The sequence below is a fragment of the Equus caballus genome, chromosome 1, assembly GCF_041296265.1.
Source record: "Equus caballus isolate H_3958 breed thoroughbred chromosome 1, TB-T2T, whole genome shotgun sequence".
Classification (NCBI taxonomy): Eukaryota; Metazoa; Chordata; class Mammalia; order Perissodactyla; family Equidae; genus Equus; species Equus caballus.
In genome coordinates this window covers 88,476,190-88,504,047 of record NC_091684.1, presented here as the reverse complement: position 1 = coordinate 88,504,047, position 27,858 = coordinate 88,476,190, and the positions used below count along the sequence as shown (strand labels likewise).

The 27,858-nt window shown below is 40.1% G+C and overlaps 2 protein-coding genes and 1 long non-coding RNA gene across 13 annotated transcripts in view; 1 reads left to right on the top strand and 2 right to left on the bottom strand.

Annotated features, from left to right (window-relative positions):
- Positions 1-497: 497 nt before the first annotated feature.
- On the bottom strand, positions 498-12,772 carry LOC102149873 (uncharacterized). Of its 2 annotated transcripts, XR_011437808.1 has the most exons (4): positions 12,614-12,772; positions 6,511-6,569; positions 6,047-6,073; positions 1,840-5,402 (listed from the first exon to the last, which is right to left on the bottom strand). It is a non-coding gene; the product is annotated as an uncharacterized lncRNA (long non-coding RNA). The 2 variants fall into 2 exon arrangements; XR_288907.4 differs by lacking the exon at positions 6,047-6,073 and having other exon boundaries at positions 498-2,177; positions 12,614-12,764.
- Positions 12,773-12,776: 4 nt separating this feature from the next.
- Positions 12,777-20,481, top strand: COA6 (cytochrome c oxidase assembly factor 6). 4 transcript variants are annotated; one of them, XM_003363523.5, is made up of 3 exons: positions 12,777-12,873; positions 13,506-13,665; positions 20,181-20,481. In XM_003363523.5, the coding sequence occupies exons 2-3, from the start codon at positions 13,522-13,524 to the stop codon at positions 20,274-20,276; spliced, it is 240 nt and encodes a 79-aa protein (XP_003363571.1). In that variant the 5' UTR covers positions 12,777-12,873; positions 13,506-13,521; the 3' UTR covers positions 20,277-20,481. The 4 variants fall into 4 exon arrangements, with proteins under 4 accessions (XP_003363571.1, XP_005602751.1, XP_023503136.1 ...); XM_005602694.4 differs by having other exon boundaries at positions 12,805-13,039; XM_023647368.2 differs by having other exon boundaries at positions 12,821-13,324.
- A 4,775-nt stretch (positions 20,482-25,256) lies between these two features.
- The window catches only part of TARBP1 (TAR (HIV-1) RNA binding protein 1), an 84,484-nt gene continuing 81,882 nt past the window's right edge, over positions 25,257-27,858 (bottom strand). For all 7 annotated transcript variants that reach the window (XR_011437797.1, XR_011437795.1, XR_011437796.1 and 4 more), the window contains 4 exons: positions 26,828-27,019; positions 26,518-26,642; positions 25,945-26,081; positions 25,257-25,614 (listed from right to left, as the gene is read on the bottom strand). Coding sequence is in view for 4 of the 7 variants with exons in the window: in XM_023647327.1 (XP_023503095.1) it covers positions 25,446-25,614; positions 25,945-26,081; positions 26,518-26,642; positions 26,828-27,019 (623 nt within the window). In the remaining 3 variants the exon portion in view is untranslated. The remainder of the gene's footprint in view (positions 25,615-25,944; positions 26,082-26,517; positions 26,643-26,827; positions 27,020-27,858) is intronic.

Sequence of the window (27,858 nt, the reverse complement as noted above, 5' to 3'; positions counted from 1 at the left end):
GTAGTGTCAAGAGAATGAGGAGACAAGCCACAGACTGGGAGAAAAAGTATTTGCAAAAGACACATCTCATAAAGGATTGTTATCCAAAATATACAAAGAACTCTTAAAACTCAATAAGAAAACAAACAAAACAATTAAAAAATAGGCCAAAGATCTTCACAGACAGCTCGCCAAAGAAGTTATATAGTGATAAATAGGCATGTGAAAAGATGCTCTACATCACATGTCATCAGGGAAGCGCAAATTAAAACAACAATGAGACACCACTGTATACCTATGAGAATGGCCAAAATCTGGAACACTGAGAACACCAAACGTTAGTGAGGATACGGAGCAATAGGAACTCTCATTCACTGATGGTGGGAAGGCAAAATGGTATAGGCACTTTGGAACATAGTTTGGCAGTTTCTTATAAAGCTAAACATAGTTTTACAATACGATCCAGTAATCCCATTCTTCCCAAAGAAGTTAAAAACTCATGTCCACACAAAAACCTGCACACGGATGTTTATAACAGCTTTATTCATAATTGCCAAGAGTTAGAAGCACCAAGATGTCCTTCAGTAGGTGAATAAATAAATAAACTGTGTTACATCCAGACACTAGAATATTATTCAGTGCTAAAAAGAAATGAGCCATCAAGCCATGAAAACATGGAGGAAACTTAAATACATGTTACTAAGTGAAAGAAGCCAATTTGAAAAAGCTACATATTGTATGATCCAACTATATGACATTCTGGAAAAGGCAAACTATGAAGGCAGTATAAAGATCAGGGGTTGCCAGGGGTTGGGGGAGGAGGAGAGATGAATAGGCAGAACACTGTTGTTGGGGCAGTGAAAAGACTCTGGATGACACTGTAATAAAGGATACACATCAAACATTTGTCCAAACCCATAGAATGTCCAACACCAAGAGTGAACCCTAAGGTAAACTATGGACATTGAGTGATGATGATGTGTCAATGTACATTCATCAATTGTAACAAAGAGACCACTCTGGTTAGTGATGTTGATAACAGGCTATGCATGCGTGGAGGCAGGGGGCATATGGGAAATCTCTGTACCTTCCTCTCAATTTTGCTGTGAACCTAAAACTGCTCTTTAAAAAAGTCTTTTATTCAAAATGGAGGAAAAAAATGTCAGGAAAGAGATTAGATTAAGATGGCAGATGAAGTACCTATTTTCTCTCCCAACCCAAGTCCTGAAAATAGAGGCTCAGGAATGTTGAGGAGTTCTTGAGGATAGAAAGGAGGTGCGATTTTACTCATGGAAAGGAAACTAAGCAAATGAAACTGCCATTTAAAACATACACAGGAGAAAGTGTTATCAAGAGTATGAGCCATTTCCCCCTACATGGCTCCAGAGAAACTCCCCACCAAAATGAAAACATAAAGGGGCAGCGCTGACAACGCTCACGAATCCAAACAGCCGGGTAGGACGAAGGCAGGCAGTTGTGGCACGTGCCCCTAGGGTTAAATGCTAGAATGCTTGCTAACCAAAGGGATTAACCTGCCTGGGAAGAGCTGTATTTGTTTGCGATGGTGAGGGGAGCAGAACTAGGATGAGATAACTCTGGGCCCCCTCAACCCAGTAGAGGTGAAGAAGAAAAAGGAAAGATGCAGCTGATTCTGGCACACGGTGATTATTTCCCGAAGGGGAAGTCATGACACAAGAGACCCTCCAAGTGGGCCAGGGAGAGACCCCACACACAGAAGGCAGTCTATCCACACACCCCACCCAACTATAATTCCCCTCAATGAAATGAGTCAGGATACTGACTAAAACATAAATTAGCAGTGATGAGTATGAACAGATAGACTACAAGATTCACCGAGCATTTAAGCAAAACCAACACTACGAATGAAGCTATTAAACACAGAAGTCAGCGGTACTACAATCTGAGGAAAAAGAGTAAATTAATGAACATAAGACTTTAAAATAAGGTATGATTAATATTTTCAGAGGATTGTATAAAACAAGAACAGGTTACTCAGTCACTGGATCCAGCCTTCAGCTCTGGGACTCAACTCTAAATATCAGCTCTCATAACTGGGTCTAGGTCCTTGAAACAGATGGTGACTGCATCCCAATATCACGAAAGTTTGGTGTTGTGTCACTGCTGATGTCAGCACGTAGATGCTTCGGTGTAGAGGGAAGATTTGCATGGCAGAAGTACTTCAGTAAGAGAAAAAATACATTAACTCGTCAAGTCCTTCTTCTCAGGTACCAGGAATGCAGTCAGTTCTTGAATTACAAAATACCTTTTTCCCAGGAGTGGCAAGCCCCCATTTGTGTTCCAATTCATGGTTCTGAAGATACTCACAAATTAGTATGATATTCATAACAGTTGCACTTGGTGAATAAAGAATATTTTCAATGTTAAGCAATTCATAATATTCAAAGGTGTATGCATAGTGGTCTAGATTTAACATGAATGAAATATGGTACAACTTGTTAAATTGACAACCAGATAAACTTTGTACATTAAACTTGCAAACACTATATTTTTTATTAAAAAATTTAAATTTTCAGAAAATTAAATAAAAATTCAACTCTCTTTTAATAATGATTTATTGTTTCATAGCCATTGATTATCATTTATTTTGCCTTTTAAATTTTAATAGATAAGTTTGAATATTTTAGAATAACCATACTGTGAATGTATGTAAAAACAATTTTAATTTTTCAATTCTTTACATTGACTTCAATTTACATTTTTTATGAATGCATATTCAAATTTTGTGTACTTTGAATACAGCTACATTTACTTTTTAATTCTTTTAGATCTGTACACAAATTATGTGAAAATCTTTATTTAGCATCATAATTTTGCTGAAATGAAGCCAAGAAAAATGCATTTTGTAGAATAAATATATACTTTTGTATAAATTATTTAATTAATCAAATATTGTGGGTCCATTGCTATGGTCTGAATGTATCCATCTAAAATTCGTATGTTGAAATTCTAACCCCTTCGGACGTGGGGCCTTTGGGAGGCGATTAGGTTCTGAGGGTGGAGCCCTCATGAATGGGATTCGTCAGTTCTCTTATAACAGAGATCCCACAGGTGGCAATACAAGGAGCAGTCTATTACCCCGAAGGGAACCCTCATCTGACCACGCTGGCACCCTGATCTCGGACTGCCAGCCTCCATAATGGCAAGAGAAAATTTTTATAGTTTAGAAGCTACCCAGTCTGTGCTATCTTGTTACAGCAGCACGCATAGACTAAGACATCCATCAATATGACACCCAGTATGGAATAATTTAATTCAGCTGTCTTTGACATTTTGGCAACTTGTAGTCATACAAAGATCATACTTATAAACATACTTTTAAATGTCGCCATTACAAAGGTACATTTATCGGGATAAAGAATGGAACCTATTAATTTTAGCTTGATTCGTAACTTTCAAATACTAAGTCTATGGAACATGGGCTCCCATTTGCTCCAGATTACTAGAAAGAGGCTTGGATAGCCTGGAATAATTTGAAACATATTTGTAATCCTTGTAAATGAAAATAGGTTACAATCACCCATTTAAAAACAAAGATTCTCAGATAAGATTTTTTAAATGTCACTATACGCTGTATATAATAGGTAAAACTAAAATGAAACGACAGAAAAAAAGGTTGAAAATAAAAGACTGAGAAAAGATATACTGAAGAAATGCTACAAAAAAGAAAGTAGATGAGGTCATACTAATACCAGATAATATAATAAAATTCAAGGCCAGAAATATTAAGTGAGTAAATAGGGACTTTATATTGATGGAATATATAATCCTAACAAATAGCTGTGAGCTATTCTAACTGTTAGAAATATAAAAAGAGAAACAAATACATAATTTTAGTGACATATTTAATATGCCTCTCTCAGTAATCAACAAATAATAACAACAACAACAACAAATGTATGGGTTTTGAGTGAATAAGACAAGCTTAGCTGTATAGATGGATGGATGGATATGGAGAGACAGATACATAGATACATAGATATAGTAGATGGATTGATTTACCCAGCAGAGACTATAAATATTACAAACATCCATGGATTAATTTGACATCTTAAATCAATGGGGAAAGAATGGAATATTCAAAATTGGTATTGAGATCATCAAAGGAGGTGGGAGCAGGTTTCCATTTAAATAGGGACATTTGGGTAGACCTAGGTGAGCAATGACTTGGAGGAGGAGAGGTGGTTGGGGGAAAACATTGCAGGCAGAGGGGCCCCAGGGACCAGCAAGTACAAAGGCTCTAAAGTGGGGAAGTGCTTAGTGAGTTTGAAGAGCAGTAAGGCAACCTATATGTCCCCGTGACAGTACCACGTCCCTTTGTGCACGTGGGTCTCTGAAATGCCTCCTTTCCCATCATATTTGGGAAACGTCCTCTCATCCTTTAAGGTGAGCTCAAAGTTCACTTCCTCAGGGAAGGTCCCTGGCTCCCCCAGGAAGAATGTGTTACTCTGTCTTCTACGTTCATAGCGCTTGGCCCATAGCTCAGTATTAATATATGCTACATTGTGGCTTTTGGTTTTCATGTCTGACTCCCCTCACCAGATCATGCACAAATCTAAGGCAAGGACTGGGTTTCACTTAGCTCTGCTTTCCACTACTTCAGGCTTGGTACCTAAGACACTCTGCAAGTGTTTGCAGATCAAATGAGAGAGATTCTGTATTAAGTAAAGCAATTCCGTTTCAACATGTGTTTCCTGTCTTTCATGCAGGTGTTTCCTAAGTGTCTTCCACATGCAGTTATAAGGTAGTCTGTATTAATAATTATCAACCCCCTGCCCTACATAGAGTTGAGGGGACCAAACGTACAGATGTGAAATAAATGGACAGGGTTAATTACAAGCATGTTTTACCGCCTACAAATACAAAAGCTGTTAGGCAAGGACAAAATGAACGTGGCCTCCTGTCACCGAAGTCTTCTGGAAGGATATTGGTGGGCTAAGTCTGGCAGGGTGTATGAGTTTGGCTGCTGAGCAGGGAGAAGGGCATCAAGGCAACGCAGAGATAAGAACTAGTATAGATGTGGGAATGAGTGGGTGGACACGTGGGTCAGGAGGGGACCTGACTGAGAGAGCAGGGAGGAATCAGCATGGTCAGGAAAGGCTGGAGTCAGATTACGGAGACCCCAGAGAGCAAGACTGAGAAATCAAATAGCTGTTCATTGTTGTTCTTGAGGAACGGGGAACATGATGAAAGCAGCACTTGCGAAGGCTTCGTCTGCCCGTGTAGGGCAGGATGGATGGGAGGGAAAGGACCTGGAACTTGGACGACACAGAATCCATCATACATGGCCTGAGGGAGTGGGGGGCTTGGCAACAACTTCAGGCCGGGACTCTGTCTGGATCACCATAGTGGCCCCATACCGGTGGTAGGGACTGAATAGATGTCTGTTAAACATGTGAATGAAAGGGTCAGAATTTAGAAGAAAAGAGTTAAGCGCTGTTTTCAATCCAGGAACAGTAGGCTCCAGTGACAGAGGCCTACGATCCCCTCCGCCCCAGACCCCCATCCCATAGCCTATGTTTCAACCATAGTCAGTCATTTACAGTTTATAAGAGACTTGCTCTGCCCCAACTCTGGATATTTGTATTACTGTTTGCTCTGTCCAGAAGGTTCTTCCCTCCCATAGGGTACAGTTTAGAGAGCATAACCCTTTGTTAAGATCTGACTTGGAGTTTCCACTCTGCCCCACACTTAATGTGTGTCTTAGACAACTTAAACTCTCGAAACCTGTCATCTCTAACTGTGCTGTCCAATATGGTCGCTGTTAGCCACATGTGGCCACTGAGCACTTGAAATGTGTTAGTCCAAACTAAGATGTGTTTTAAGTTAAAATACACACTGGATTTAGAAGACTTAGTATGGAAAAAAAAGAAATATTAATATTTTAGGTTGATTACAGGATGAAATGATAATATTTTAAATATATTGGGTTAAAGGAAATATATTATTACAATTAATTTCACCTGTTTCTATTTTACTTTTTTTAAATGTAGTTACTAGAAAATTTAAAACTACGTATGTGGCTTACCTTATATTTCTATTGGATAATGCAGCTCTGTAAAATGGGAATAATAGGGTGCTTACCTCAATGGGTTGTTCTAAAGAGTAAATGAGATCGTAGGTATAAAATGTTTAGCCCAGTGCCTGACAAAGAGCAAATACTCAGAAAAGGAAAATAGTGTGGTTATTACTGCAGTATTTCATTGACTCTAACACCTCCATTTTTGTTCCCACATTTTCACATGTGAGACACTAGGATGGTGTCTAACAGTCGTGTTGCCCAGAAGCTAACCACAACATAGTTATCACTGCCTGTGTGTGCTTACACATCAAAAGGACAAGCATCCAAACTTGCAGAGTGTCAGCTGCCTAGACGAAAATCTAGGAGATCAGAAGGGGGCACTCTTAACCTCTTGGAATCAAAGCAGTAAGGGAAGGGCTGGAGGAGAGGGTAAGCGTGTTTAGCAACGTGCCTGGAATACAGATGCTTACCTAATTGCAAAGTTGGCTGAACTGCTCAGCACCAATGGCTTTTAGCTCTTCTGCGCATCCTAAAAGACAAGACAAGAGGAGGGGAGGAGGGGAGAAGATAAGAAGACTGGCTCAAAGTGCTTAATGGCATAGATGATAAGATTGATGGAAAAAGACATTGGTGACTGAATCCTAAGACTAGAACTCCAAATATAAGAAGTTTTAGGCATACTTTAATCAATTTCTGCTTTTATTTTCCTTCTTATGTATGTATAAGTGTGACATGATTTAAAAAATTTCATGCCTAAATATGTCTAAATAGGTTTTAATAAGTTTAAGATAGGAATCCTGGGTAATAAAAAAGCATTGTGCTATAGTTTAATTGGCAGTGCTTTTTCCTTTCCTACTGGTACATAAAATAAAGGTGAAAATTATAATTACTGCATCTTAGATTTGATGAAACATAGTATTATTCTCTTTAAAGAATTTCTCTCCCTTTAAGTCCAAGATCAAGTGATCTCTAAAATATAGTAGTATTAATAACTAGCACTTATCTTGTTCTTTTTCCTATAACACTTATCTAATCTACTATACATAGAAGTTATTTTTTTATGTTTGTGGCTATTGTCTCCCTGCTAGAATGCACGTTCCATGAGGGCAGGAATGTTCACCTACATACACTGTTCTCTAACGTCTCCCAAGTCCTTAAAACAGTGCCTGGCACATAGTAAGTTCTCAATAAATATTTGTTGAATGAATGAAATCTTTCTGTATGCTAGGCACTGGTCTAAGTGCTTTGCATGGATTATTTCGTTTAACTTGCACAAGAAACCTGATGTAGATATTACTCTCCTCCACATTCTCAGTTGAGGAAACCAATGTGCGCAAAGGTTTAGTAAGCTGCCCAAGGTCACACAGCTTGACCCTGGAGGAGGTAGGATTCCAGCCCAGTCTGGTTCCAGAACGTATACACTGCTGTCTCTAATGCTGCCTGTGTTTCCCTTCCTGATTTCTCTGGGCAAGCTCCCCTCCGAGTTCCCACTGTGCTGGTGCACACCTCTGTCATGCTCCGACTACCCTTTATTAGAGCATAATATGGCCTACATCCCCTGCTAGACTGAGCTTCTCAAGGGCCGAGACCTATCCCTATTTGTCTTTCTATCCCTAAGGCCTAGAGCAGGGCCTGGCCCTGGGCAGGTGCTTGATGTCTATGAAGTAGATTGGCTGTGTAAGCACACAGCAAGAAGCACGGAAGAGGATTCAAGGGTTCCTAACTGGCAGACAAAGGAGTTGTAGAACCGATGAAAAGAAACAGCTTAGAGAGAGGAGCTTCCTGGAGAGAATGCTATGAGATTTTGATGGAAGGACAGACGAGTAGAGACGTCCATTAGGGAGCTGCAAAGAGAAAACTGGCACAAAGGTTCTTTTAGGACTAAAATACAGACCTGCAAGTCTTTCTGATGGAAGTGATAACTGAAGCTATGCAAGTGAATCAGCTCACCGAGGAAAACAGAACGCAGAGAAAAGAGGGAAAAAAAAAAGGACAGCATCTTGGAGCATAAAGACAGGAGCCAGGGCAGAGCTCGAAAAGTAATTCAGAAGGATCTCTGCAGCAACACTGAAGTCACAGGACTTGCGCCTGTTTGTGTCCCTGAGTAGGTGTCTGTGATAACTGCTATGTAAAACAGTACAGATTATAAATAAAAGTCTGTGGGCAGCAACAGAAAAACAACACATACGTTTTCAGTGCTACTGGGTCTGTCTGGCCCTGCCTACCAGTGGTTTGGGGTTCTACTTAGATCAGACTAGAGAACACCCACAGGAAATTTCTTCTGGATGGAACAGCCAGCACATGTCTTCCACCTCTTCACACTGACTTCTCTTCGCCTCCTCTCTCCTCCAAACATAGGCTGGGAGATTTCACTCCCTTTGTGTCAAAACAGCACATCTGAAATCATCTTATGGCACCTACATTCTTTTATTTGTCCATAGTCAATATTTTATAAGGTGAATTTGGTTTTTGAAACTTTTATCCTGCATTAATTTTTTTCTTTTTTTTTCTTTTTTTTTGCCTTATCAACATCTCAAAAGTTCTTTTCTAGATGTTTTTACTCTGTTGGCTAAACCAGTGTTTCTCAAGTGGAGAACCACAGACCTCCTTGGGGGTAAGGGTTGGACCATTATTACAGTTCATTGAATCCCTTTGGTAATACTTCCTCTGTCTGTGCCTTAGGCCCACCACTGCCCAGTAGGAATTGCCCAGCTGCACAGGTGGCAGTTAGCGTTAAGACTACCAACTTTGGACCTAGAAGAGCACATAAGACGTTAAATCCATTAACAATTTAGTAATCACACTATAAATGTTCTATATGACCATTATTTTTACCTTTCTGTGTACTAAAGATAACCTTTCTCAGGCCAAACAATTACTCTATTTTCTTTCTTTGTTTAAAAATTGTGACATATATCATTCATCCAGAAGAGTGACTAAGACATACTTGTACAGTTTATTTAAAGAATAATTATAAAACAAACATGCAGGTCCAGAAATAGAATATTGTCAGCATCTCAGAATCCCCCCGTGTATCCCTCCCTGATCATAACCCATTTCTCTTTTCCTAATGGTTTTACTACTTATGTATATATCCTAAAGTGTAGTTGAATTTTACCAGTTTTTGAACCTTATGTAAGTGGAAACACACAGTGTCTATTCTTTGTTCGACTTGCTTCCTTCACTCAATATTGAGATTCATCATGTTATTGTAAATGGTTGGCTACAATTTGCTCCTTTTCATTGCTGCATCATATTTCACAGTGTGACTATGCCGTAATTTATTCATTCTGTTGTTGACCTAAGTTTGGGTTGTATGCTGTTTTTAGCTATTACAAAGATGCACATACAAGAGATTCTGTAGAACAGAATTGCTGAGTCATAGTGACTGTGTATCTTCAATTTTAGTAGATAATGCCACACAGTTTTCAAAGGATTGTATCCATAATACTACCTTCAGTGTACGAGGATTCTTTTCGCTTCATCCTTGTTAAAATTTGTTAATGTCAGACTTTTTAATTATTATTTGGACGGGTGGGTGTCTACGTGGGTTTTTAATAGTATTGCATTGTGATTTTCATGTTCATTTCTGTGGTTACTAATAAGGACGTGCATATTTTCTTACACTGGTCATTTCTATTTCATCTTTGGTACTGTGCCTATTTAAGCCTTTTACCTATTTAAAAAATTATGTTGTCTATTGATTTGTAGTTGTTCTTTATATATTCTAGGTACTAATTCTTTGTTATAAGTCTTGCAAACTTCTCTCACATTGTGGCTTTGTCTTTTCCACTCCCTTTATAGCGTTGTTTGGTAAATAAAAGTCCTTAATTTTAATGTAGTTGAATTTATTGATCTTTTCCTTTACAGCTAAAACAAATTCTTCTCAATCTTAAATTCATAAAAACGTTACTCCATACAGGTTCACATAATTTATCTGAAATCCTTGGAGCCATATGTGTTTTGAAATGCAGACTTTTTTGGATATTGGAAAGCTATTATGGAACATACAACATATACTATGTAATACTCTCAGCAAGAACTCTGACAACATCTATAATCAAACATATTGGTATTTTTACAGCAAAACATATATATAGTCACCTAAGTGATATATAAATAATAAGTGATATATATAATGACAAATAAATAATGAATAAAGAGCCTCATGTCACATTTTTCACCAAATGAGTTCTAAAGAGTCTGGTGTTTCAGAGGTTTGGGGATTTTGTAATTAGTACAAAAGTTATGGCAGCCTCATACAATAAGAACGGAATTATTTCAACGTTTGGAGGGATTTACTGGTGGAGCCATGCACCTGGAATTTGCATGTGAAGACTCTTGACTACTGACTCAAATTATTTAATGGTTTAGGATTATTCATATTTTTTACGTCTTGAGTCAGCTAGTTGTGTTTTTCTTGAAATTTGTACATTCATCTAAATTTTATTTGCATTAAATTGTTTATAGGTTGTTCTAACTTTGATGTCCAAAGTATGGTTTTCTTTACTGATATTGGTTGTGTACATTTCTCCTTTCATTGCTCCATACTATCAGATATTTGTCAATTTTATTAGTCTTTTCCAAAAAAATCAACTTCTGGATTTTTTGAATCTACTATATGCAGTGGGGTGATAATGAATTGGCTCTGAACACAACAAAACACTAGCTTATTTGCTGATTTCCAGTCTGTGAATACGCCTATCATGGGCAATTTCAAGCTACCAATTTGATGTTATTGACCATGGAGTTAGAAAGAGGTGTGCACAATTGGCTCTCTTGAGCCAGTACAGGTTGTCTCTGGTACACCACTACTTTTGTTTCCCATTTCACTAGTTTCTGCTCTTAACATTATTTCCCTCTTTCTACTTCCTTTAATTTTTCTCTCCTTTTTCTAACTTCTTGAAAAGGGATGTTTAGCTAAAGACTTTTCAGCCTCTTTTCTAATATACTTACTTAAGGCTATCAATTTCCCTCCAAATATTGCTTTAGCTTCATTCCACAGGTCTTGCTATTGTATTTTATTCAGCTCAAAATATTTTCTCATTACCATTACGACTCTGACTAAGGGTTATATGGACTTGTTTTTATAGTTCTTTATTGAGTTCTAGCTTAATTGCATTTTGGTAAAAAAAACGTGCTGGGTGATTTCAATCTTAAAAATTTGTTGAGAGTTGCGTTACAGCTAAGGATGTGGTCAGTTTTGGTAATGCGTCATGTTTGCTTTCAAAAAAACGTACATTCTGATTTTGGTTGTGTTATTCCATGTACATTCATTAGGTCAAGTTTGTAAATCATGTTATTCAAACTTTCTGTATCCTCATTGATTTTTCTTTTGCTCATCTTAACAATCACTGAGAAAGGCTTGTTAAAAATCACCCAACATGACCATCTGTTTTTTTCTTTGTAATTCTGTCAGGTTTCACTTTATATACTTATCATTAAATACATATAAACTTAAATTTAAAAAGTATTCCTTTTTTTGACTCAGAAGTAATCCAAGACTCCTTTCCTCTGTTTTATATCTCATCAGTCATATTTAAAAAATACTATCTTTCTATAAGCCGCCCTTGATAGACACAGTGTAAAAGAAATGAGCGGCTCTGGTAAAGCTAAAGCAGTCCACTATTAGAATGCCTTAACTATTACAGAAATACTTCCCATACTGTAGAACATATGTTTGGTGGGAGTTAGCTTCACAAGGCCACCTTGAAAACCCGCCTTTGTTGAATGTGGACAAGATCAAACACCGGCATTGAGTGCAGAGCTGTAAACTGCTTATGAGGTTTATAAGCACTGAGAACTTCAACAGGATGAGATGCTGGAGCAGATGGAATCCGTGACGGGAACCAGACGCCAGACAACTGACTCAACTTTATCGTAAACGTGCTTTTAAATAAAGATTCTGCTGAGAGATACTAACTCACTTATGTATTAAAAATAGCATCCTTTCGAAACCTCTGCAGCAGCTCTTTTCACTCTTTTAAAAATGCCTTGGCGTTGGGGAGTAAAGAAGCCACAAGTGAGATTAAAACAATAACACGAATATTTATTTTCCCCGCTCTCCTGACCAACTGCACTGCCCTCCGCCAATTTCAATGCACGTCCACAGATCCGAGCTGTGAACTCGCATCGGGCTCACATTTTCACGCCAGCTACCACCTCTCACCGACGGGAACTCTGCTCTCCTATTCTTTCACTAGGCGTCTCCGAACGGCAATAAGAGGACCTTCTCCATCCACAGCTGACAGCCGCCCAGGCTGAAGAGAAGGGGCTGACGCTGGGCGCTGCACCAGATGAAGTCTCAGCCAGGGGAGGGGGCTCAGGGCCCTGGGGTCTCAGCTCGGTCACTCACTTGCCACGTCCCGGGGGCGCCCCCTGCCTCTTCGTGGGGCCGTTCCGTTCTTTTCTTTTAATCTCAGAGCGAGGAGTTAGACCCTCACCGCTCTCCCGCGTCGCCCGCCCCATCCCTCAGGCGCAGACTCCCACAAGGCGCCTCCTCGACCCGAAGGGCTCGCACCTTGAGCCTTCCGGGCGGCGCCGGGCGAGACATACATAGAAATGTCCACTCACGCAAGGGGCACCGCTGGTCAAAGCTGTGAAAAAGGGCGGGTAAACAGGCACCAGAACGTTAGCAATTAGCAAGCTCCAGGCCGCTCTAAGGAGGGACCAGATCCTACTCGAATTGCACCTGCACAGCCCCAGGCACCGCCTCCTTCGCCGCGAGGGCCCGGAAGTTACCCCGACCGGCGGAGAGCGAAGCCGGAAGTCCCGCCCCCCAGAACAGTAACCGGAGGCCGGACAGGTCATTGCAAGGCCAGGGAGCTCGCCGCGTGAGTTGTGTTCTCCGAGTCTGGCGTTCTCCGCCTCTTAAGCCCGCGCCCGTGCACGAGCACTCTCACCGCGCCCTTCTCCCCCGGTCGTAGGGCTGCGTGACCGTTTCCTCCCGCCAGCGCCGAAGGGACCGGCCTCTGGGCGCGCGGAGAGGTCGGCTTGCCGGTGGGTCCTGGCGGTGCCCGCAAACCTCGGGTTCTTCTTCTGCAAAATGGGGAGCGCTCCTCGTCCTACTTGGCAGCTTTGCTCCCGTGCGTTTATTTGTACCGCAGTTTCGTTCGAACAGCAGCCTTATAAAATGGGCACTGCCACGGCCGTTTTAGCGATGGGGAAACGGGCTCGAGAGAATAAATGAGCTGCCCTGAGTGACAGACTACGTGCAAGAGTCGTAACTCTAACGCGGGCTTCCTGAGACTACGCTGCCGCCCCAGCGACGGATCAGATTACATAGTATGGGAGATAAGCTTCAAAAGCGAGTGCTCCTATGGCATCGTTAATTTAGAACTGATTAGTTTCAGTTGCATCACTAACTTTAAAAAGAGGGGGTTGGAGGGAAAGAGTGTTTTCCTTGCTTTGCTTTCTCTAAAATTACAAGTTCCTTGTTAATGTCCAATGTTATCTTGGCCAACAGCTTGAGCCCACTGGGAATGGCAGCCCCATCTATGAAGGAAAGGCAGGCTTGCTGGGGAGCCCGGGACGAGTACTGGAAGTGTTTAGATGAGAACACAGAGGACGTTTCTAAATGCAAGAAGTTACGGAGCTCATTTGAATCAAGTTGTCCCCAACAGTGGGTAAGTCACATTTGGACGTGTTTCTGTTCACTGTTAAAATACACAGCTTACAGTGAAGTGAAGAGCTGTCTAAGGCATGTCACATCAACAGTTCTGTGAGCAGCAGAGAAAACCTTGTCTGGTGATCCAGGCTTGTTTTATGTACTTATATCCGGCAGACCTTTGGAAAATGTCACCTGACACTTTAAAGATCATTGAAAATCAAAACAAACATATGAACAATAATCCAAAAATTCCAACCTACTGAATCGGTAGACTTCTCTGGGATCTTCTGAAGGGATAAATTTAATCTTGGGCAAGAGTTGGCAAATTCAGTGGCCTAGAGCTACTAACAGAAATAAAGGTGCCCACCCAAAATCATATAGTCACATATACCCAAAATATAAAGAAAGGAGTTTAGGAAGTGGAAGAAAATGTTCATATGGTGGATTCTGCCACCAGCTGCCCCAAATGCCTCCCTGACAGTTCGTGCTCCGTATTGCCTGTCCTTAGTGTGGGAGGGGGTTGGGAAAGGGAGCTAGCATCATTGAGCTTAGTCAGTGGTCCTGCGTACTTAAGTGCTCCACGCTCCTTCATCAGTACCCGTTGAGATGAGTGGTGGTGGTCTCAATTTCCAGAGGAGGCAGCTGAAGCTGAGTATTGGAATAATTTGCTCAGTATTGGTAAGTGGCAGAACTGTAATTCGAAGTCAGGCCCAGCTGGCTGATGGGAGATTTCAACCTGGATTTATCTGTGCTTTTTCACTGTTTCATGCTGCTCCAAAGTATGACAAGTAGTGTGAGAACAGATCCTTTTAGAAATGACATGGATTTAGGGTCTTCAGCCTCTCAAACCTCAAATTTTAGATGAGCCTGTGGCTTGAAGGAGGTCACAAGAAAGGTGTAGGCCATATTGAAGGAGTGAGCTGGGAATGAATGCAGTGAATAGAAACTGCTGTCGATGAACTCTTCGTCTGTAAAACTGGCATGATGCAACCATCTCACGGGATTACTATGAAGATCAAATGTCTAACTTGACCTCTAAACTGAAAACTGATAAACGTGGGGCTTTATGATTGGATTAGATAATGATTTAGGCAAAAAATGTTATGCATCCCTGGTTTTCCCATTAGATAGACGCATTGAGAGTAATTCCTGGTTTAAGAAGATAGAAAACATGGGAGTCTGGGCTGACATCATGCCTGATTCCCTTAAGGCCTTGATAACTGCTACTGCCTCTGCCGTCCCCTTCTCCCCCTCTGCTCTCTGGCCCATGTCACTGAGAGCAAGGTGGGGCTGAGAACAGGGAAGGACTTGGGACTCTGAGGGTGGCAGAGGGTGATGAAGACGAAGAGCCACACCTTTGAGGTAAGTCACGGCCAGAGTGTTGGCGGGTTCCACTCCTACATTTTCCCAGGAGAACTCTGCCACTATGAGACCTTGTCTTTTGACAGCTTAGCCATGATTTTTCACTCAGGCTGCACGTCAGAATCATATGAAGAGTGGCTGGCTCCATGGCTGAGAGTGGTTAAGTTTGCGCGCTCCTCTGCGGCTGCCCAGGGTTCGGATGCTGGGCGCGGACATGGCACTGCTCGTCAGGCCGCATTGAGGCGGCATCCCACGTCCCACAACTACAAGGACCTGCAACTAAGATATACAACTGTGTACGGGGGGGTTTGGGGAGAGAAAAAAGCAGGAAAAAAAAAAAAAGATTGACAACAGTTGTTAGCCCAGGTGCCAATCTTTAAAAAAAAAAAAAAAACCATATGAAGAGTTTTTAAAAAATAGCTATGTCCTAGACCTCACCTCAGATCTGCTGAATTTCTGGAAATGGAACCCAAGCTTCTTTTAAAGGGCTCTGGCTCTACAGGTGATCCTGGGGATAACCACAGTTGGGAGTCACTGTCTTAGCCCCTTTGGTAAGTCACACTTCAGTCCTATTTTTTATCCTCTCTCTTTCCCCAAAACCCCTGCTGCTTTTTATCCAACCTAGTGGCTAATAGACCTTCCCACTCCGCTAACTTCAGGGCAACTTCTGTTGTCTGCATCATAAAGGGTTTTTTACAGCCAGCCAGTTGCTGGTTTATTGTACATCTCTTCTATTCCTACACAGGCTGAGTGCCATGCCATGAGGACTCACCCTCTCTCCAGGTCACTGTGTCCTAATCACAGCTAACATTTATTGACATGTTCCAAGCACTTCAAATGCATCATCTACCTCATCTCTTCCTCACAATAACTTTGTTACCCAGTTTTACAGACGAGGACACACGCACATTGACGTGAAGTCACCCGTAAGTGCAGAGCCTGGATTTGAGCTCAGTGGTCTGAGTCCAGACCCATGCTCTTCCCTGCTCCACGATCCATGAAAACAGCCTGCATGTTTCATGTTGTTTTAGAAGCTTAGTCATGATTCGAGTCTATTTCAGTACAAAAGCCCTATCTCCTTGGGTCCCTTTACAATTCACTCCCCTAATTTTCCTCCTCCATCTCAGCAGCTGCTGCTTTCTTGGAATGCTTTCCTGCATGTCTCTTAAGCCAATGCTCTTTAGAGTTCCCTTCTCTGCTACTCACTCTCCCGAGGCAATCTTGTCTATAGCCATGGCTTAAAGTATCATTTATGTGTTGATGCCCAAATTTGCATCTCCAGCCTGGCTTTCTCTCCAACTCCAGAAGCACCCCTCAGGCTTTCTAGTTAGCTGTTCACAAGGACCAACCTTGACCTCTGCATCTACAAGACTGAACTATTCCCCATCCTGTACCCAGCAGGCCTCTCCTCTGTGCTCCCAACCTCAGTGAAAGACACCAACACTCCGAGGCCAGGGCCCCAACCTTCACTGCAGGAATTACTGAAGGAGTGTTCTCAGGAGGGAAGCGGGATAACACAAACAGCAGCCCTGCAGTGGGGACAGGCCCAGTGTGTTTAACAAACAGCAAGGGGAGAATAGCAGAAGTTAGGGTCAGAGAGGTGATAGGAGGCCAGGGACGGTGACTTTTACTCTGAGTGATAGAGGAAGCCATTGGAGAGCTTTGAGTTCAGGAGTAAGGAGATGAGTGAGGATATGAGAAGAATGACTGTCAATGCAAACGTGGTGGGATCAATGGGTTGTTGGCATCAGCATCCTACACGGCAAGTGAAGAGGTGGTATTTGGAGAATGGGATGCTTAGAATTGGGATTATGGAAGGGCTGTATTTGTTGGTAAGGACAAGGTCTAGGTTTTCCTCCTGGGAGTAGGACAGTTTGGAAGACAAGATCATTGGAGAGGTCAAGGAACTGAGAGTCCAGGTTATTAGAGGGTCAACCACATGGATACTAAAATCACCCAAGAGTTATGAGTGCTGTTGGAGAAAATGAGAGCGACCTGCAGTTATAGATGACTCCAACAAAGAAGGGAAGTCCGTAGTATAGCCAAATATTCTAATTGACTTCTGGAGCATTTGGCAGTGATAGCCACTGTCCCGTGTAAAACTGTTTTCTTCTGCAGTACTCTGCTAAGTTGGTAATTGAGTTCCGTTTCTTAGCCTGCTCCCTCAGTCCTTTGCTGCCTGTTCACCTGTGCTCTCTACTCAAGTATTACCTTTTTGAAGTCTTACCCAATAGCCATAGACTAAAAATTTAAAGATTTTTCCAGAGATATGTGTGAGAAGGTAGGGAGGTAGAGAGGAGGGGAGAGAATGGAAATATCATTTGAATGCATCGAATGTGAGATGTTTTGTTCATTAGCTTTAATTTTCATTCACTCTTGTGAGGTACTGTTGTATCTGTTTTACACAGTAGGAACTAAGGCTCACAAAGGTGAAATAATTTGTTCGAGATCAGCTAACCAGTAAAGCAGTAGAGAGGGAATTTGAATGTAGGTCTCTGTGATCTGAAAGTTTGTGTTCTTTTACTTAGCTGAAGTCACAGCCAAAGAATAAAGATAAAAATAAACCCATCAGATGGAAATTTACAATGATACTTCTATCATAAAACACTAAAAATACAATTTGTTACATAATAAATATGCCATACAACTAATATGCTAGCTGTCACAAAAACAAATTACTCTTCTCTAGCATCTTGCTTATCTTTTATAGCACTCATCAATCTAACTTGTATAATGGTCCTATTTAAAGTCTCTTGTTGTTTCATAACTTAGGAAGCAGGGATCAGGTCTAACATTCTAGCATCATCCAGAAGTCTTCCACAAATAGAGCAACCAGACATCTAAGATATTTGATCCCAATATCAATTTCAGATATTGTCTTTTTCCTATAAACCTTTGAAATGTTTCAGAAATTCCAGTATTTTGGCCTTCACACTACTATCTTGAATCCCCTTTAATGGCTTAGGGGACACTCATGTTATATGTACACAATGCTTCTCAATAAACCTTTGTTGATTCATTAGCTTTTTAGACATTCATTAGACTTTTAGAGAGTGCACCATATGAGGATCCTCTACTGTTCATTGAATGAGGAGGTGAAGGCTGAGGAGGAGAGCTTTTCAGGCAGAGTATGGTATATGCAAAGGCATGGAGGCAGGATGCACATGAAATAAGCACATTCAGGAAATGGAGGAGCTCTGTACAGCTAGCATTTTAGAAACGTGGTAAATTCAGAGAGGAGAGACATGGGCAGAGATTAAGCCATGACTGGCCTTGTTTGTCTTACCGAGGAGTTTAGATGTTGACCTTGAAGCAAGAAAGATCTTTAAACAAGCAAGTGACTTGATCAGATTTGGGTTTCAAAAAGGTTATACTTGGCAGCAGTGTGAGAGATGGATTAAGAATGGTAGAGAAACCAGTTAAAGACCTATTACAGCAGTCCGAGCGAGAAATGATGAGGGCCTGTTCTGTAGTGAGGAAGAGGGTGAAAGAGATCTAAGTGTTTGGGTGGATAGTGATGCACTCATTGAAACAGGCACTAGACGAGGAGAAACAAGTTTGGAGAAGAGCTAAGTTCTGGACAAACTGGGGCTGAAGTGTCAAGAGGATTTCTAAATAGAATTGTCCGTTAGGCAGTTGGAGACATGGCAGCAGATGCAAAGATCTGTTAATTTGCCACAAAAATGTAAAGGACATTGTCTACTTCTTCATCTGATATCCTTTATAAATAACACCTGCCCCAGCCCAGTCAGCTAAGACAACCAGGAGGAAGTCTGTAGTCTGACAGTCAGATTTATGAATGTGCTGTAACCAGGGACACCGCACTCCAGAGGAACTGTGGGCATCTCACCAACCAAAAGAAAGGAGTTGTCCGAGGATTTGGGGGAAGGGTGGAGTTTAGGTAAAATTGAAGGGAAGTGGTGCTTTGATAGGCTCAGAGCAAAGCAGGGCTGCGTCTAAACAGGTCATCATCAGCTCCGGCCTGAGAAGTGGGTCCAGGGTCCTATTCTCTACAGAGATAAATGCTGAATGTCATGTTGAGAAATCCCTCATTTGAAGTCCTGCACCTGGGTTGGAAATCCTGGCTGCTTCTCTGTGTCCAAGTGCCTTAGATCCTCCAGGCAAAAGGAGGGTGTTTCATTCTTACTGACCTAACTTCAAAGAGCAAATTTCTGATAGTCTGTGATTCCAGAGAATAAGGTTTCTTGGTTCATAAGGAAGCAGTAGGCACTCAGAGGGGTCTGGTAGGACACCCCGTGGCTGTGGTGTGTCCTCAGGAGAGGTGTTCCCTATGCAGCTGGCCTTGTCTGTGTCTCACTCCAGCTTGAGACCCGGCAGGGCAGGTTTTCATATTCTCGGTCTACTCTAATTTTCACTTACTCAGGCTCCTCTGAATAATTTAAGAATTAAATCCTAAGAAAAGCTTTTCACAAGAGAACTAGTGTTTTCTATTCTGACAGTGAACGTGTGTGGTGTTCTGCCTTTGCCTTGTCTGCAGAGCAGCTCAGATACAGATACTGTGACAGTTTTGCGTTGACCTTGATTTTCTGCTGTGATTTTACTGTTTCAGAGTATGGGGCTTTAAGATACTTCAGATTTTCTATGGCAAGAGGAGGACATAAATAGAAATAATAAAATGAAGTCTTTAATTTACTGAAGTTTTACCATCAATTTACTTCCTGATAGTTCATAAATATAATTTTTAACTATGTGTCTATCTCCTTAAATGTATGTTTCTGGATGAGATAAACTTGATAAAAATATCACAGCTAATGAATTACAAAATTTAATAAACTTTCATTTGATAAGAAGAACTTGTATAGTGTCTTTAAATCATGAAGTCTTAGGACCTGGGAGCTCTAGAACTGTCTGAACTTGCAAGGCAAGTTTCACACGTCTGAGAACATGTACGTTTCCTAAGGAGAAGACTCATGGGTTACTCCAGTTCTCAACAGGAGCTGTAACCCAAAGAGGATTAGGACTCACTGGTCTGCACCCTCTTTAGAGACTCTTATACATCAAATGCATTGATTCAAAGTGGTTCTAGAATATAAATCACTTATGCCACTTATACAACTTATATTGAAGCATTTGTTACATTTAAATCTGTGCTTTTGTTTATGTAAGCTGCATAACTTGCCCTTATTTCAAACCCTTTTCTCTCCACAGATAAAATATTTTGATAAAAGAAGAGACTACTTAAAATTCAAAGAAAAATTTGAAGCAGGAGAATTCCAGCCTTCAAAAACAAGTGCAGAGTCCTAAGCTGTCCTGAACTTTTCAGGAAGGTTGAATCTGTTCTTTGTGGACATTCACAAATGCTCCGTTGACTAGGGGCCAACAGCGGTTTGAATCATGGTGAACATCAATACTTACTCCATATGTACAACTCTCAGTAATTAAAGTGATCAAGAAACGGAAGATCCCATCATTCAAACTGAAGAATTGAAATAAAATGGGATGAAATATGCTTAGTTTTCATTTTGTAAGAATTCTATATTTTAAGAAAAAGCCCATTAAAAAACACATTTTTTTCTTTTAGTGGAGGATGGGTGGTAGGCAAATATTATTATCGAACTAGATACTGAAAAAAGTAGGTTGTCATTGTGTGTCCTGGGACTTAGCATTTTTATACAGGCACAAAAAAGGAGGACTGGAAGAAGCTTGAACTTAAAATATACAGGTAAAATAATAAAGACCATCTACAAAAAACCTACAGTTAATATCATACTTAATAATGAGACAATGAATGCTTTTTCCCTAAATCAGTAACACAGTAAAGATGTTGTCTCTCACTTCTCCTATTCAACATTGTGCTGGGTTCCTAGCTACTTCATTAAGACAAAACAGAAACAGAAAGCAGAAGATTGAGAAGGATGAAATAAAACTAGCTCTGTTCACAGATAATATTACTATTCCATGTAGAAAATCCCAAAGAATTGACAAAAAAGCTCCTAGAACCAATAAGTGAATCTTACGTGGCAGGAAACAAATCAATATACAAAGGAAAATCATATTCCTGTATACTAGCAATGAATAATTGGAATTTAAAATGAAATTTTTAAATATACCATTTACAATAGCACTAAAAAAATAAAAAATAAAGGGAATACTTAGGTATAAATCTAACAATACGTGCAATTGGCTATATGCTGAGAACTACAAAACACTTGAAATCAGAGAAGATCTAATTAATTGGAGAGATATACTGTATTCATGGATTGGACTACTAAATATTGTTAAGGTATTGTTAAAAGTCTCCCCAGTTTGTTCTATGGGTTCAACACAATCCCAATCAAAATTCCAACAAGATTTTTTGTAGATAGTCACTATTGACAAGCTGATTCTAAAATTTGTAGGGAAAGACAAAGGACCTAAAAGCTAAAACAATTCTGAAAAGAATAAAGTTGGAGGATTCATATTACGTGATTTCAAGGCTTACTATAAAGCTACAGTAATCAAAACAGTATAGTATTGGCAGAAGGACAGACACACAGTTCAGTGGAACAGAAGAGAGAGTCCACAAATATACTGACACTAATAGAGTCAAGTGAGTTTGGACACAGGTGCAAAGGCAATTCAATGGAGAAAGAATAATCTGCAACAAATGGTGCTGGAAAAATTGTGCACCCACACACACAAAATGAACATGGATGTATACATCATACCTTATTAAAAACCCAACTCAAAATGCATCCTAGACCTAAATGTAAAATATAAAACTATAAAACTTCTACAAGAAAATGAGAAATTCTGCATGATTTGGGGTTTGGAAATGAATTTTTAGATAACATCAAAAGCACAATCCATAAAAGGAAAAAATATGCTAAGTTGGACTTTATCAAAATTAAAATTTTTTGCTCTGTAAAAGCTACAATAAGAGACTGAAAAGATAAATTACAGACTGGGAGACAGTATTTGCAAATTACATATCTCATAAAGAACTTGTATCCAGAATAAAGAACTTACAACTTAAAAATCACCCAAGTTTAAAAAGTAGGCAAATTATGTGAATAGATATTTTCTCATATCTACTTATAGTGTTATGAATAATATTATAAAAAGAAGCTCCATCTTAGTAGAATAATGCAAATTAAAACCATGATGATCTATCACTACATATCTATTAGAATGGCTTAAAAAAAAGTTGACAGTACCAAGTGCTGATGAGGATGCAGAGCAACAGAAACTCACAGCCACTGCTGGTGGGAATGCAAAATGGTAAAACCCCTTTGGAAAACAGTTTGGAGTTTCTTATAAACATGCTTACCTTATGACCCAACAACCCCATTCCTACATAGTTCACCAAATAAACTGAAAACAAAACCTATATGAATGTTTATAGCAGCTTCATTCATAATTGCCAAAAACTGGAAAACACCCAGATGCCTGAAATAAAGGAATGCATAAACAAGCTGTGGTCTGTCTATACACTGGAATACCGCTCAGCAATAGGAAGAAGTGAACTTCTGACTCAGGCAACAACTTGGATGAACCTTATACACATTGTGCTACATGAAAGAAACTGGACCCAAAAGGCTATAAATTATATGCTGCTATTTATTTGATTGTGGAAAAGGCAAAATTAGTATAGAGAACAGATCAGTGGTTGGGAATGGAGAAGTGGTTGACTGTGAAGGAGTTACACAAAGGAATTTTTAGGTACTGAAGCTGTTTTCTGTGGTACTGCAGGGGTGGATCTGTGAGTATGTACTTGTCAAAACCCACAAAACTGTACACTGCAAAGAGTGACTCTGATGGTATGCACATTAAAATCAGGTCAGCCAAAATTTTGGAGGGATTCCAGTTTGGAATGCAGATTGTCATAAATGAGTCTAACCATATTATAAATATATGACATAAACTCACTTTTCAGTGGGGTAGGTAAGACGGGGGCTAACCTCAATAAATGAAAAATGCTCTTCTGACTGGATACTGTAAGGCTAAAGAGGAAAAGAGTTATACAAATTGCTGAGTTTCACAGGGGTATGGTTTAGCAATTCTGAAACCACAATAATGAGCACGAGGTTTATGTCAGAAAAAAGCAGGTAAAAATAAGCAAGAGGTCAATGTTAGAATGAATCCTGTGGTGTTCGATTGGTGTCAGAGATGTTTATGTTAACAGCTAGACATTCTATTTATATACATACACGTGGGTTGGAAGACACCTAGATTCCCTAGCTCTGCCTCCTGACAGGGCCTGCAGTGATACCCCACTAGCAACAAGCACATCTAGCACCCAGATCTTGGTTTCTAATGCCATTCTCCAATAAACGGAACCAATGCTCCTTGGAGAAATGTCTGATTCTAGAACTGGGGTAGAGAAAACCAAAGAGCCTGGAGCATTCTGTAGTGCTAGAAAGTAAGGAAGTGCTCAGAAAAAAAAGCATGTCAAAAGGACATGAGAGCCAACCATCCACACTGATATAAACAGATGACTAAATAAGGGACAAGTCTTCCTCACAGAAGAATTCCAAGTAATGAATGTAGAAGAAACGAGGGAAATACAGAATATCACCACTAGAACACTACAGTAAGGGCCGGCACAGTGGTGCAGTGGTTAAATTCACACGTTCTGCTTCGGCGGCCCGGGGTTTGCCGGTTTGGATCCCGGGTGCCGACATTGCACTGCTAGGCAAGCCATGCTGTGGTAGGCATCCCATATATAAAGTAAAGGAAGATGGGCACGGATGTTAGCTCAGGGCCAGTCTTCCTCAGAAAAAAGAGGAGGATTGGCAGCATTTAGCTCAGGGCTAATCTTCCTAAAAAAAAAAAAGGAACACTACAATAATAACTGGTACAGGCAATGTCCACTGATGAATGCTAAAATCAGTGGGCAAAACGTTCAGGAGAAACAGTATATTGGCACAGCCTCCAAGCATCTCTCCCAAAATATTTATTAATTACTGTAGTAGTTTTAACAGTTGCCCCCAAATTCTTTGATACTCCTCCCCCCAAGAGATGAAGCTTATTTTCCCACCCTTGATTGTAGGCGGGGCTTAGTGACTCACTCCTAACACACAGACTGTGGAAGCTGAAAAATAGCAACTTTACAGAGAAGAACATAGCAAACGTTGCCTTCAACAAATGGTTGAGGCAGTAAGTCATGCTGAGACGTGATGACAAGGGCACTCCACTGCAGTATCCTTCCTTAAGACCCATAACCTCAGTCTGATCATGAGAAAAGACCAGACAAACCACAACTGGACATAGTTATGACTAGTACTCTTCAAAAGTGTCAAGGTCATGAAAGACAAGGAAAGACTGAGGATCTATCAGGGATTGGAGGAGACTAAGGAGACGTGATAACTAAATGCAATGTAGTGGCCTGGACTGGCTCCTGGAACAGAAAAGAGATTAGTGGGATAACAGGAAATATGACTATAGACCAGATCTGTAGTTTAGTGAACAGCACCATTATCAATGTTGGTTTCTTAGTTTGGTAAATGTCCATAGTTATGTAAGATCCTATTAGAGGCATCTGGGTGCAGTGCATGGAAACTACTATCTTTGCAACTCTTCTGCAAAACAAAAATTATTTTAATAAAGCTACAGAAGAAAAAAATACAGGTAATGGACCCTGAAATTTAAATGTTATTAAAAAGGACTCAGACGTAATTGAAGTTCATTGCCAGACGGTGATAAATGGTTACCGCTAGGTAATGAAGTGGCCCAGTCAAACAAACAAACAAGAAACCTCAGAACAACAGAAACAGTAAATCAACCTTCGGGGTCCCCTTCTCACTTTTGGTAGTGATGTGCAAGAGTAATTCACCTCCTTTGGGTCCATGTGACAGTTTTCAAAATATAGACTATTTCTGATCACTATTTGAACTCTGAGCAAAGGTATTATATGAAAAACTTCCTAAAAGCTTCACAGGAATGATTATGGCCTAGCTCATGGCTTTAAAAATAAACTAAAACCTATTACCTGAGCATTATGAACTTTATAGGGAAGCTGGCTCAGCATCTTGCAAGCCTGTTTCCTCGGGAATAAGCAGATACAAAGCACAAAAAGAGGCTAACGGCTCCTCTTCTTTGTGCAGAACCTTTGCTTCCTCCCCACGTGGCTCCTTATGACTTAGCGGGTGGTATTCATAGATACTAGCTGCCTTCATTCTGCCTTATTCCAATCATAGTGCACATTTCTGACAATACTAGTTTCTAGAAAAGAAAGTATCTTTTTAAAATACATTGTTTTATTTCCACAATTGCTTAACATATTTTATTAAAAGAGCCATACAATTTAGCTAAAAAATTTATTAAAGGGAACAACATATAGTAAAATACTTAAGGCACGTGAAGTAGTTTTGGCATTAATTGCAAGAAAAAGAAATACAAATTACCCCAGTAAATTTCAGAATCTATTAGTCCAAATAGTTTTTAAAAATGTTTCCATAGCACCGACAACTCATCTCAGATAAGGCACAAACGTCATGACTCGGTGTCCCCATGCTTAAGCAGCTGCTGTCTGGTATATTCCCAAATCAGCAGGGCTCCACTCACATGGACGTTAAGTGAGCGGATGATACCCTGCTGAGGAATTTCCACACAAACATCCAATTGCTGGATCAGATTTGCTGGAATTCCTTCACGTTCATTTCTGATGAAGAAAAACGGGAGAAGAAAGGTGAGTTTTCCTGTACCAAACAATATTTTTCTCAAATACTCTGAATGTTACTGGAAGAGACAGAGTAACAAAATGAAACAAGTCTCTGGTACTAGGAAAATAAATAAGTGTAACAAAAAGATTTATGAGTCAATTCTGTGTTCACCTGACCATCCCAAACAAGTGAAATTAAATGAAAACTAGGGGGGCTTTCCACAAACATTACAAATCAGAGGTCAAATGCAGGTGTAATATCAGGAGTCCAGGGAAACTGTGAAATTTCTGAAACATTTTCTAGACTGAGACTCAAGAGAATTTTCTTACCCCAACAGGAGGAGAGATTTCTCAGGAAAGCAGTACTGGGTTAGGTCTAAACTTTTGGCAGTTTGTTCCACACCAATGATGGTATAACCTTCTGCTTTTTTCTGTTGCAGATAATCGATTAACTGAGGTGGTTTTACCTTAATATGAGTTTAAAAAGAGCAGAATATTAAATCATTCACTTATAGCCCTGCTTGGAGTAAAATCAGAGTTTTAAAAATTTTTTATGAAACTCAGCTTGTTAAAAGTCTTTTTAAAAGGACAGAATTATATGCTATAAAAAAGAACTCCCCTAACATCATATAAATTTATAAAAAGTATTCCTAAATCAAGAGTGAGTTGCAACAGGATACACTTTACTGAAAAGAATTCTACATTATTGATGATTTCTAAAAAGACAACAATGTGAAAGATAACAAAAGGAAGAGAAGTGGGCTGTATTTTACTTTAAATATTATTTTCAACTATTAAATGCTGGAGTACTATAAATTACTGCGAAGGACTAATACAGAAAATAGAGTACTGCAAAGGATTTCAGTAAATAAAAATTTTAACAATAAATAACTTTCCACCCACCTCCACCAAAGGAAGCCATTGTTCTGCGGAAACACTGAGGTGCTGAAACTGTTTGTCTTTGACACAGTGAAGACTGCCAACAACGAGCACCAAGGCCCCAAATACCTCACAGGTCCGGCACAGTCCTATACAGAACAAGCTGAAATTACTGTTTGCAGCAGAATACTAAGCTCATCATGTCCCATATGTTCCTCTGAAGCTCCCCAAGAGGGTTACATGTGGAAAGGACAGCCAAAAATGGTATTGGATTGATTAAACATCTTCAGGATCAAAAGATTTTAAGCAATTCTCTAGAAAACTGCAATATTACCTCCTAAGTTGGTTGGTTTATCAATGAGTGAGGCCACTACAATCAGTCTACTAATTGACTTTCCAAGTTTGGCAGCACGATCCTGAAATGCGAGCTCCAGGTCCAAATCTGGAACATTGTTTTTCCATGGGATGATCTTCTTCTGAACATCAGTCCACTCAGACTGGTCGTCTGCCTCACCTGAATTAAAACCTGGGAAGGAAAAAGAAAATATTCCCACATGTATAAATTTCCCTATTTATTTAATTGCACACACACACATATTTTTAAGAGTTTAAAATGATAGTTTAGAATGAGTTTCATTAAAGAACTTTACTTCAATTCAGACACAATTGCCATTTTCAAGAGTAATTTTAAATTTTCAAATTCAACTCTACTATCCAGTATACCTTTCATGAAAATATAAGATGCATATTTTTTTACATTTTAGCACGTCCAAAATTGGGAAGCATCTTAGAATCCATAGGGTATCATAGTTTGGTAGCATTTTTTCTTAGTGGTTCATAAAATAACACTGTGTCTTACAAACTATTGTTAGTATTGGATTGGAATTATCTGTAGAAATATTATTTTCCTGAAAAAATAGAAATAGTCTTTATTTTAAATTATTTTACAAGTACTTGGGAGAACTTCTCTAAAATGAAGGATACTCTCTGAAGCAACTGTCTTCTAACTACCCTGATGGGCACACAGAATGGTATTGACCAGTCTCCCTGCAGTGTTTTGATCTCTAGTACAGGACTGAGACTCTCCTTCCAGGCTCTTCCTCAGCTCTGCCCCGCTCCAAACTTGACTGAGCAATCAAGGAGCACTTAGCTTCCTGGGGATGGAGGAGACATGCAAATAACCCTAATGCAGTACTCTAGTGAGGGGATGCTCCCACAGAAAGGAGTTATTAACGTCTGGGGACGGAGGGCAAAGAGTAAGACCCAGAAGGCTCAAGGGAAGGGAAGTAACAGTTTGCAAAGCAGAGTGTGTGGGAAGGGCAGTGCAGACTGTAGACACAGCATGTGCACATGCACGGGATGTGG